This window comes from Rhincodon typus, chromosome 2 (assembly GCF_021869965.1).
Source record: "Rhincodon typus isolate 14 chromosome 2, sRhiTyp1.1, whole genome shotgun sequence".
NCBI classification, from domain to species: Eukaryota; Metazoa; Chordata; class Chondrichthyes; order Orectolobiformes; family Rhincodontidae; genus Rhincodon; species Rhincodon typus.
The window spans coordinates 43137604-43148517 of NC_063333.1; the positions used below are offsets into that span (position 1 = coordinate 43137604).

At 40.8% G+C, this 10914-nt stretch overlaps 1 protein-coding gene across 1 annotated transcript in view; it reads left to right on the forward strand.

Moving 5' to 3' along the window:
- The window catches only part of cubn (cubilin (intrinsic factor-cobalamin receptor)), a 266050-nt gene that overhangs the window by 144144 nt on the left and 110992 nt on the right, over positions 1 to 10914 (forward strand). Inside the window, exons 26-29 of the mRNA XM_048606979.1 lie at positions 2347 to 2475; positions 5061 to 5193; positions 5510 to 5715; positions 8521 to 8702. Of these exons, the coding sequence (XP_048462936.1) occupies positions 2347 to 2475; positions 5061 to 5193; positions 5510 to 5715; positions 8521 to 8702 (650 nt within the window). The remainder of the gene's footprint in view (positions 1 to 2346; positions 2476 to 5060; positions 5194 to 5509; positions 5716 to 8520; positions 8703 to 10914) is intronic.

Genomic DNA, 10914 nt, shown 5'->3' on the forward strand with positions numbered 1-10914 from the left:
CGGGTTTTCTGGTGAGGTTGGGATTGGAGCGGAGGGCTGCACGTTCTGCGCGGGAGAGGTTGGAATGGGTGAGAGGGGTGGAGAGGTTGAGGCAATTGATGTCTCGACGGCAGTTGGAGATGAAGAGGTCGAGGGAGGGTAGGAGGCCTTGGGGTGGTGTCCAGGAGGAGGGGGTGTGTTGGAGGCAGGAGAAGGGGTCAGTAGAGGGAGGGTTAGGTTCACGGTTAGAGAAGTAAGCGTGGAGGCAGAGGCGGCGGAAAAACTGTTCGATGTCCAAGCGTGACCGGTATTCGTTGATCTGTGGGTGGAGGGGGACAAAGGTGAGCCCTTTACTGAGGACTGACTGTTCGTCCTCAGTAAGGGGGAGGTCTGGGGGGATGATGAAGACTCAGCAGGGCTGGGTGTTGCTGCTGGAGCTGCTGGCTGTGGAGGCGGTGGGTGGAGCGACGTCGGCGTCGGCTGTGGGCAGAGTTGCGTCAGCGCCAGCGGTGGGCGGGGTTGCGTCGGCGATTCTCCAGCATCTGCAGTTCCTACTATCCAAGATATATTTGAGGTTTTTTCTGCAATATACTCATTCATTCGCTATTAGAATGAACAAATAGCATTGCAGTCTAATCACAGGACTTGTCTAACTCGTTCTTTTATAGTGGAAATTCATTCTGATCACATTCCCACTTCTGAGTTAACAAAGTAAAAAATATCTTTACTGGATTTCCGGTAAGACTATCTGAGGTCTCAGGATTCAATAGGATTATTTTGCTGCTGCAGGTGTTTGCTGCTGCTGACTCTCTTTTGGGCTGAAATTCCAGGGGTGACAGATATAGGACAGATGTCAGAGGTAGGTTCTTTACTCAGAGAGTAGTAAGGGCGTGGAATGCCCTGCCTGCAAAAATAGTAGACTCGCCCACTTTAAGGGCATTTAAATGGTCATTGGATAAACTTATGGATGATAATGGAATAGTTCAGGTTAGATGGGCTTCAGATTGGCTTCACAGGTCGGCGCAACATTGAGGGCCGAAGGGCCTGTACTGCGCTGTAATGTTCTATGTTCTATGTTCTGTCAGACTTTGTAACCCCAGGAGGAGGTCAATTGAACGTTTGTGGAATTTCAGCTTCTTATCTCTGTATTAAATTGGTTATTTCACCATCCTGCCTATTCAGGAGTTAGTATATCAGCTGCTCATAATCACACAACAAGAAAAACTGCATGGAAACCCAAATAGGGAGTAAAATTTCAACAATAAGAACGTCACTCATAGATTTATCTGATGTTAGTGTGAACTCACTTTTATCCACTAAAATCTGATTTTTTTGTTGAACATGAAATCAACTGAAGATGGCTCAGGTTCTTGACAATAGTTCCATCATCCATCTGCATAATATATGACCTTGGATTCTTGGCCACTCCTTTCACTATAGCAGGATTTCATCCTAATTATCCTTATTAATCCATAATCCTTAACTTGAACTGTTAGTGTTCAATGAGTACTGAGACTTGTGCTCCAGAAGTAGTCATGCCCCCAACCAAGCTGTTCTAACAGAGTTACAACACTGGAATCTACTCAGAAATGTGGAAAATCATTCAGGTATTCCTGTCTGTAAAATATCCACCCAATTGCCACTGAATTAGCCTACGGTCAATCTGCAAAGTGGTGGAAGAGATCATTCACAGCACTATCAAGAGGTATTTACAAAAATATGCTCACTGATGCTCAACTGGGTTCTGCAAATGTCACAGTAAGTATCTTGCTCTGAAAGCATAATAGAAATTTAATGCAGTGACATGATTTTAGCTTTAAATAGTGGGACTATAAACCAACCATTTACTTGTACGATGAAAAAGAGTCAGAATCAGGAATATTGAATCAGCATTTCTGGTTGGACGCAAGGCTAAATTGTTTCACGTTGTCATGGAGAAGGTGATTTTTTTGTAGATCAGGCTACAGGCTTCCCTGTCTCTCACGTGCAGCAGTTTTGTGTTGGCAGCAGAGAAAAGTGGCTGCTTAGCTTTTTGTGCCACCACAGCAGATGCAGGAGGAATAGCCTCAAGTCAAAAAGAGGCACCCACAACTATTTAAGGATCCCAGGACATTCATTGTGGTTTAGCCAGAAGGCAAGAATCATCAGAACAGGCTTTACAGCTGTTAGAGGATTTTGGAAGTACTCTGAAAACTGAAGAAATGTCTGGAGGCAGTCATTTAAAGTTATCACATTCAAAAGAGGGAGATGGGAATGCTTTGAAAGCAGGGAACTGCTGTGGAATGTTTAATGTGCAATTTAATGTTTTCAAATCAATAGTGTTTCAGTGATCTACTGTGTATTTTAATATGCTTCCATGATTTGTAGGTCGTTACTGTGGAAATATAATGCCTCATCCTATCACATCATTCAGTGATGCCTTGTTTATCAACTTCAGCTCCAACAATGTCAACACATTCAAAGGTTTCCGAACAGTTTATGCCGCATCCACATCAGGTAAAGTGATATCAACAAAACTTTAAATACTGAGGGACAAGTAAGATCATGCAAAACCCTTCTCCAATTTTGAGTCAAAGTTGCATATTAAAAACAATACAGAGTTCAGGTTGAGGATCTCAGCTTATCACCTTAGCTTTCGGCTGGTTCACTAGCCAACCACAAAACTGAACTGTTTCCTTAGATGCGGGGTTACTTATTGAAAGGATCAGTAACAAACAGCACTGAAATTCAACACATAGTGAGAGAGAAGTATAACAAATAAACAGATAAACAAAAAGTACCAAAAAATAGCTCAAGCAGAATAGCACAACAGCTCAGTCTGGCAGTTTTCTCTGTGTGGGCTGGTGGCCTGGAAGTTCTTCATTAACAGGACCCCTAGCCCCATCAGAGAGTGTAAATCCCAGCTTTCCCACCCCATGCCATTCTACCTTAGACCTCCATCATCCTCATCCTCATCCTCCTCACTGGGATCTGCTCGCTTGGTCCTGGTGAGAGCTCAGACTTGCTCCAATCTTTGCTCCAGGGCAGCTCCCCTTCCTTTCAGCCTCAAGCGAGTACCAGGAGCAGCCATTGCTCCAGGTGGTGCTGCCACAACTGAAGAACTGCTCCTTTCCGATTAGATAGTTGTTCTATGAGATGGGACTTCCTGTTACTGAGGGAGGGAATCCCAGTTCACAGCCATTCAGCCATTTAATTCTTGCAAGGCACTGGAGTGCACTTAGACTTATCCACAGTATTTCAGCTGACTTGGGATGGGAGACCTGTGAGAACTACAGACTTTGATTAAATCCAGCTCTGGGCTGAAAATATCTTGAAAGCTGACGTACTATATTAAATGACAGTTGATGAAAAGTCAAGCAATGTTTCTGAGCCTGCAGATATATGCAGAAGTATATGGACTTCAGTTATACACCCCCATTGTATTCTGACATTCCAAAGTTCCCAAGAAGCTGACTTTTCTGAACTGATTCCTTAAGATAGCAACTGACCTGATTACTGTGCCTCTGCGGCCTTTGCGTTTTTATGCCAACATTCTCCTCCTGCACTGTATTCATACTTCTTTTGCAGCTGTGTTGCTACTTTATAAAAACCACTGGAATTCATTTTTTATTAACAGGACTAAGTCAGAACTGATTTCCATTTACTCTTGGGGTATGGAGCATCAAATTTGAATCCATTTGCAGGGTGTGATAAATGCCTTAAGCAGACCAACTATTTCTGGGTGTGACTGCGTAGAATATTCGTGTGGTTAGACTCCTCTGTGTGATCCCACCCAAATTCACAACAAAGAATGAGACAATATTTGGGCCATGCAGTCAATAGTCACATCACTGAACTAGAGATAACAAGGGGTAGAGCTGGATGAACACAGCAGGCCAAGCAGCATCAGAGGAGCAGGAAAGCTGACGTTTCGGACCTAGACCCTTCTTAACGTCAGCCTTCCTGTTCCTCTGATGCTGCTTGGCCTGCTGTATTCATCCAGCTCTACACCTTGTTATCTCAGATTCTCCAACATGTGCAGTTCCTATTATCTCTCACATCACTGAACTAACCTGGTTTATGCATACTCCCCAGCACTAAGACTACCTGTGGCATCTCCTCCTCACTTGCCGCTTTAAGTGACTATGTGAAGAGTGTGTTAAGATGTCCAGAGAATTTTTCTTCTCTTCTGCAACCCCTAAAATATGCAATGTTAACGGTGTTTTCTTGCTGTGCAAAATGTGCAGTAGCAACCTTGGCAGGGAGAGAGTCTTGAATGCTTTTGCTCCGTCAATTTTTGTCTTCCACACCTGTCCTAGGCCTTCAGTGGTGCACAAATGCTAAGCTTCAGAATCCTTTAAGATCTTTACAACTGGTTTGGTGCTGCAGTCACATCCTTTAGCATTATTTTGGCAGCATTATTTGTCATCGGCTTTCTCTGGACAATAGGAATACTGCCGGGAACCAGATGTACATCATAAGTAACTCTGAACCAGGAAATAGTAACTGAGGGTTGGCATGGATTCAGAGGTGTGTGGAAATCCCTCTTTGGCAGAAATCTGTCCCAAAAGGCATAATTCCAGTCCATGAAAACATCTTTAATTACTTTAGCAAGACCATAAGGATAGAAAATCAGATTTATTTTTTACTTGACAGAAGTTTTGAAATCATCAAATAATCGATTAGAACTTCTTTCTTGCATTACACTACTTTTTTACATTTACCTACTTTTTAATTAAAATTACTGAAATCATGAAGGATGTCTCCTTGCCATCTAGTCAGAAAAAGCTTATTATTATGTAATTATTAATTTATAATGATATTAATGGGAAGGAAGAGGAGACAAAAAATCAGGTACCAAATTAAAATCATAAAATGAAGTGCTGGGCTTAGTCAAAGTGTAAAGGTTATGCAAGCCATTGATTTTGTTTAAAAATGCAGCAAGCTTGGTATAATTAGGCAATCAGTGAAGTTGTACATAAATTATGCATTGGAAAGCTTGGATTAAAACCAGCAAGTAAACTTTTCAAAATTGATTATTATTAACAGCATTGACATTGAACAACACTTCCCAGAATTGTTAACTGTTCATTCTTTCACAGCGTGTGGCGGAATGTATCACATGGAAACTGGAGCATTCAATAGTCCCAACTTTCCTGATGAATCTCCACCCAACTATGAGTGTGTCTGGTACATCATCACTTCACCTGGTAACCGTGTCCAACTATCCTTCATGTAATTACCATTTACATTTTGTTTTATTCTCTTGTGGGATGGGTACATCGCTGGCTGGGGCAGCATTTATTGCCCCTCCTTCGTTGCCCTTAAGAAGGTGGTCGTGAGCTGCCTTCTTGGACTGCTGCAGTCCATGTGCTATAGGTGTATACATATTTATTTTAGACTAATACCTAAAGGAAATTTTTCCTTTGATTAATCTACCTTATTTATTGTAAAATGTTATGAATGTAGTCATGTTTAGCTTGGATCTCTGCAGCATTGCAGGATAACTCGTCAGATAAAATATATTATTCATTTTGTCCACGTTTAACAGATCTTTCGATATTGAACTAAATATAAACTGTACCTCAGCTTACCTTGAAATTCGAGAAGGGAATTCCACTGGACAATTAATTGGACGTTACTGTGGAAGTTCTTTACCTGCAAATTATACATCAAATGAGAGGCACATCTTGTGGGTGAAGTTTGTGTCTGATCCAACGTCTCCTGGTGGTAGATTCAGAGCCATCTTTTCTCATTGTAAGTATTGGACTCAGAACATGATGCTTGTCAAAACCGTTCTCATAACTAAAGTTGAAATATTTTATAAATATGAAGGATGGATCACAATGCTTGTTATGAGTAACAAAGTTGTAAATCCAATTACCTTCAATGATCATTTCTAATAAAATGGTTATGTTGAAAAGAAACAGTATTTTACAACATGGGAATACTTTTGATCCATTATGCTGTTGCCAGCTCTGAAAGAGACTATCTGTATAAACTTATTTCCTTGATTTATCTCCCATTCTTGTTGACGGTGGCAATTGATGGTCTGCATAGGAATGTTCCATGTCACTGATCATGGGTTCTGTGTGTCCTTGTGTGGAGGATCAGCCCAGTCCTAGGGCCTGTCTGGCAGCTGTTTCCAGGATGTAGAATTGGAAACGTGGAACATGAATCTCTCTTTTAATATTGTTTTGTTTTTCACATATGAAGAATGTATTCCCAATATTGCTACATATAGCAGCCAGATCAATTATTTTCCAATAGTTTTTTTTATTGAAAAACAATCCTGCTTCCTCTTTTTCAGCAGATGTTTTCTAAATGATGTTTTGTTAATAAACAAATACATTAGGGTTTCCAGAGAAAATTAAAGTCTGAATGTAGAATTGTATTCTTAATGCCAGGGCTGCTGGTATAGTTGTCATTGTTTTATGTTATTAAATATAGCAACCAATTTAAACAATGCTTAATCTTCCTGTTGAAATTTTCAGCCTTAGAATTTATGCATAAACCAGTTTGGATGACACACTTCAGAAGATCATTGCATAAATAAAAAGAAGGAAAGTTCAAATAAAAACATCACTATAAAGAGTTTAAGTGCAAAGAAAGATCTTTGCTAGTGCTCCTTGCAAGGAACCTAAAAATAACTCATGAGGGCAGCTAGTTGGATTTTCATGTAGAATGACAAGGGCAGCAAATGCACAGCAACACCACCACTTACAAATTCCCCTCCAAGTCACTCCACTTCCTTGGAATGGTATCACTATTCCTTTATTGTCACTGGGTCAAAATCCTGGAACTTCTTCCCTGACCCCACAATGTGTGGTCCTACTCTTGTGCAGCCTTAGTATGTTATAATTTTGATGAAAGAATAAGAATTGTTTTGTTTGAGAATAAGGCTTGGATTTTTTACAGAGTTGCTAAGACTCAGTGGACCTTTAAAAATGGCAGACAGGGTCCAGTTGCGGAGGTCTTATTCCTGTAGGACTCCTACTGCAGTAGAACAGATCCTGTCTTTCCTGTTAAATGATAACATGTGGTGTGATTACCACAGGAGGAAAACTGATCAAAAGTCCAATCCAATCTCATTTTGGCTTTTGCAAAAGCTTTAACTTGCAATGCAATGTGCAAATCATGAATTGATTGACTGGATATAAATGGCCTTGAAGGATGGATAAGTTCTGCAAATTCGTCATCAGTGAGGTTTTAACATCCAACCCACTTTTTAATTTTAAAAAAAGGCTGCTGCTGTTATTGAGTGTAAAAATACCCCTCTGCTAGATTGCTTTGACTACAGACCACCAGGTGCAGGTTAAAAATGAACATGGAAGGAAATGATAAATCATGTTCAATAGAGCCTTTTCTGACATTTCCTCAAGTGCTGTTATGATGTCGTTATGAATGTTTGGTTAAGTTTCAAAAGCTTTAATTACGCCAGTAGGCTGATCTGAGTACATAGATTGATCGTTGAAAGATTCTATTAAAGGATTAGCTGTCTTTGATGAATTGTTTATTTTTATAAGAGATTAACCATGTGAGATTTAAAAGATTTGAATAGGTTATCTAAACAGGAGTTCTTTTTATCCCATCAATTGTTTAAGAGCGAAAGTGATATAGATTGTTTTAGAAAGTATTAGATTGTTTGTTTGTTTGTTTGTTAACTTCATTCTATAATCGTCATTCCATCTTGTATCTATTATTTCAATGTATGAAATAGTACCTTTATTTTGTTTGGACTTTTTAGTATTTAGTAGTTCAGTTCAAGATATCTGTATAACTTTAAAGGTCTGAGATCATCAGCAGCTAAATTGTACCTTGAGTCAAAGATAAATTATAACCTGGTAACATGAACATTGGATTATTGATTTTAAGTTGAATGTTATGTTTAGATTGCAAAGAGTGAAACAGTATCCAGTGAAGTAGCTGGGCTACTCTGTTGAATTTCTTTTTCTTTATTCATTCCCGGGATGAGGGCATCACTGGCTAGGCAGCATTTATTGCCCATCCCTAATTGCCCAGAGGGCAGTTAAGAGTCAACCACATTGCTGTGGGCCTGGAATCACATGTAGGACAGACCAGGTAAGGATGGCAGTTTCCTTCCCTAAAGGGCATTAGTGAACCAGATGGGTTTTTCCAACAATTGACAATGGATTCATGATCATCATTAGGACTTAATTCCAGATATCTATTGAATTCAAATTCCACCATCTGCCATGGCAGGATTCGAACCCAGGTCCACAGGACATTATCTGGGTCTCTGGATTAACAGTCCAGTGATAATACCACTAGGCCATTGCCTCCCCAATTGTTGCATGTTTTTAAGGCAAAACTGGATAGGTTTTTGAACAATAAACGAATTACAGTTTATGGTGAGCGGGCAGGTAGGCTGAGTCCATGATCAGCCGTGAGCTTATTGAATGGTGGAGCAGGCTCAACAGGCCAGATGGCCTACTGCTGCTCCTATTGCTTATGTTCTTGATGAAAGAAAGCCATTTTTTATTATTGCAAATTACGTAGGTGTTAACATAAAGGACTTTAGCTAAAATGTGTTTCTTTCAGTGTATGGCAATGAGATTGTCGGATTCCAAGGACAAATTGCATCTCCACTGTGGCCACTGCATTACCCACATAATGCCAACTACCACTGGACAATTACTGTTCCTGCGTCCTATATCATCCATGTCAGAATATTGGAATTGGATATTGATGCAATACAAAGATGCAGATATGATAATTTAATGGTGAGTAATCCTTCATACTCAAGAAGATCAAGCCCTTTACTGGGAGGCTTAGGTGAAATCCATAGTGCAACCTCAACAACTTCAGCAACACTTTCCATAAGCGTTAAGTTATATTGCCTGTGGCTGCACCTATTTCTTTGGAAGCATTACATTACAGAAAAAAGCCTGCTATCACATGTTGTAGATTTATCACATAAATTGATTGCAGATTTATTTGCACTAACAATCCCAGAATTGCAGAAAATTAGGAATAGGAGGATTTTGAAGTTTTTTTAATATTGCCAACTTCCAACATTTTCACCAAACTGTGCGGTTATAGGGAGAGGCCGGAGAGGCCGAATAACCTGGGGCTTTCATTTCCCTGGAGCTTCGGAGGCTGAAGGAGGATCTTATTGAGGTTTATAAAATCATGAGGTACATGGATAGGATGAACAGCCAAGGGCTTTTTCCTATGGTGGGGGAGTCCAAAGCTAGAGGCCATAGGTTTAAGGTAAGAGGGTTAAGATATAAAAAGGACCTGAGGGGTAATGTTTTTGTGTAGAGGGTGGTGTATGTATGAAATGAGCTGCCAGTGGAAGTGGTGGAGGTGAGTAAAATTACAACATTTAAAATACATCTGGATGGGAATATGAATCAGAAAGGTTTAGAGGGATATGGGCCAAGTGCTGGCAAATGGGACTAGGACAGATTGGGATAACACAGTGTGGAGCTGGAGGAACGCAGCATGCCAGGCAGCACCAGAGGAGCAGGAAAGTTGATGCTTCGGGTCAGGACCCTTCTTCAAAAATGGGGGAGGGGGAAGGGAGCTCTGAAATAAATAGAGAGAGGAGGGATGGGGCTGGGGAAGGTAGGTGGGATGGTGTTAGGTGAGTGCAGGTAGGCAGTGGTGGGGATTGGTCAGTGGAGTGAGGTGGGAGAGAAGATGGACAGGTTGCGTCAGGTCAAGGAGGCGGGATGTGAGGGAAGTTTGGTCATGGGATGAGGCCGGGGGTGGGGTGATTTTGAAACTGGTAAAGTCCACATTGTAGGCTTTACCAGTTTCAAAATTCCCATCCCCGGCCTCATCCCATGACTAACCCTCCCTCTCATCCCCGCCCCCTTGACCTGACACAACTTGCCCATCTTCTCTCCCACCTACCTGCTCCTCCCACCTCACTAACCAATCCCCAGGAAGAGCTCCTCTTCCTGCAGTACCAGCATATACCAATGATGTTGGCTTTCTCCTTGCGCATGCACACTCTTTACACCACCTCACTTGGCACTTATACAAATCGCAGCTTATTTTCAGAGATTTTTCAAGATACTCAAAATAATGTTGCTGCATCTAGAATCACTTCTCACTGTGCTATTAGTTTGTACCCATTGATACTGCTAACAGGAGCGATTCACCAGTAAATCATCAGTTCCGTCAAATAATCCTAAATGCTATCCTACTGCTTCTTTGAAATAATTCAATCAGGTATTCTTTATAATTGAGACTAACTTCTCACCCAGCTACTTTCAAATACACCATCCACACTTGAAAGCCCTTCACCATCAGACTATGATTTTATTGGAGAACAATGGTCAGAATTACAAGTATTTAATCTGTGTAAGATATTTCCAAGGAGATTAAATTTCTCTAAAGATTAATCAGATGACCAAAACAAGAGTAGTGAGGTCAGCCTGTAAGGATTCCATAGGAAAGAAAAAGAGGGAGATGGAACAATTGTGAAAGATTTAAAGAGAAAGAACAGAGCAGAAAAATTCAAAAGATGAAACAAAGAACCAGGGGATTTACATAAAAAGGCATTGAGTGGTGCCAGAAAGAGCGTGAGGAAAGGAGATATTTGTGGAAAGCTAAAACAAGAGCAAGAAAGGTAGAGATAGAGCAGGAAGTGAGAGAAAGGTATGAGCAAGATGCAATGAAGTAAGAATCAAACCCAAAAATGGAGGAATGAGAAGTAGAAAATGTTTACAAATAGAGACAGTTATAAAAGGAAAGACAAAAGTTTCAGTTCTAATTTTGTCCTTAAGCATTGCTATGGGAAACCAGCCATATTTCTAGTAAAGAGATAACAAGGTGTAGAGCTGGATGAACGCAGTAGGCCAAGCAGCATCAGAGGAGCAGGAAGGCGGATGTTTCAGGCCTAGACCCTTCTTCAGAAAACCTAACACATTTTTCTGTTTTCTGAAGAAGGATCTAGGCCCGAAACGTCAGCCTTCCTGCTCC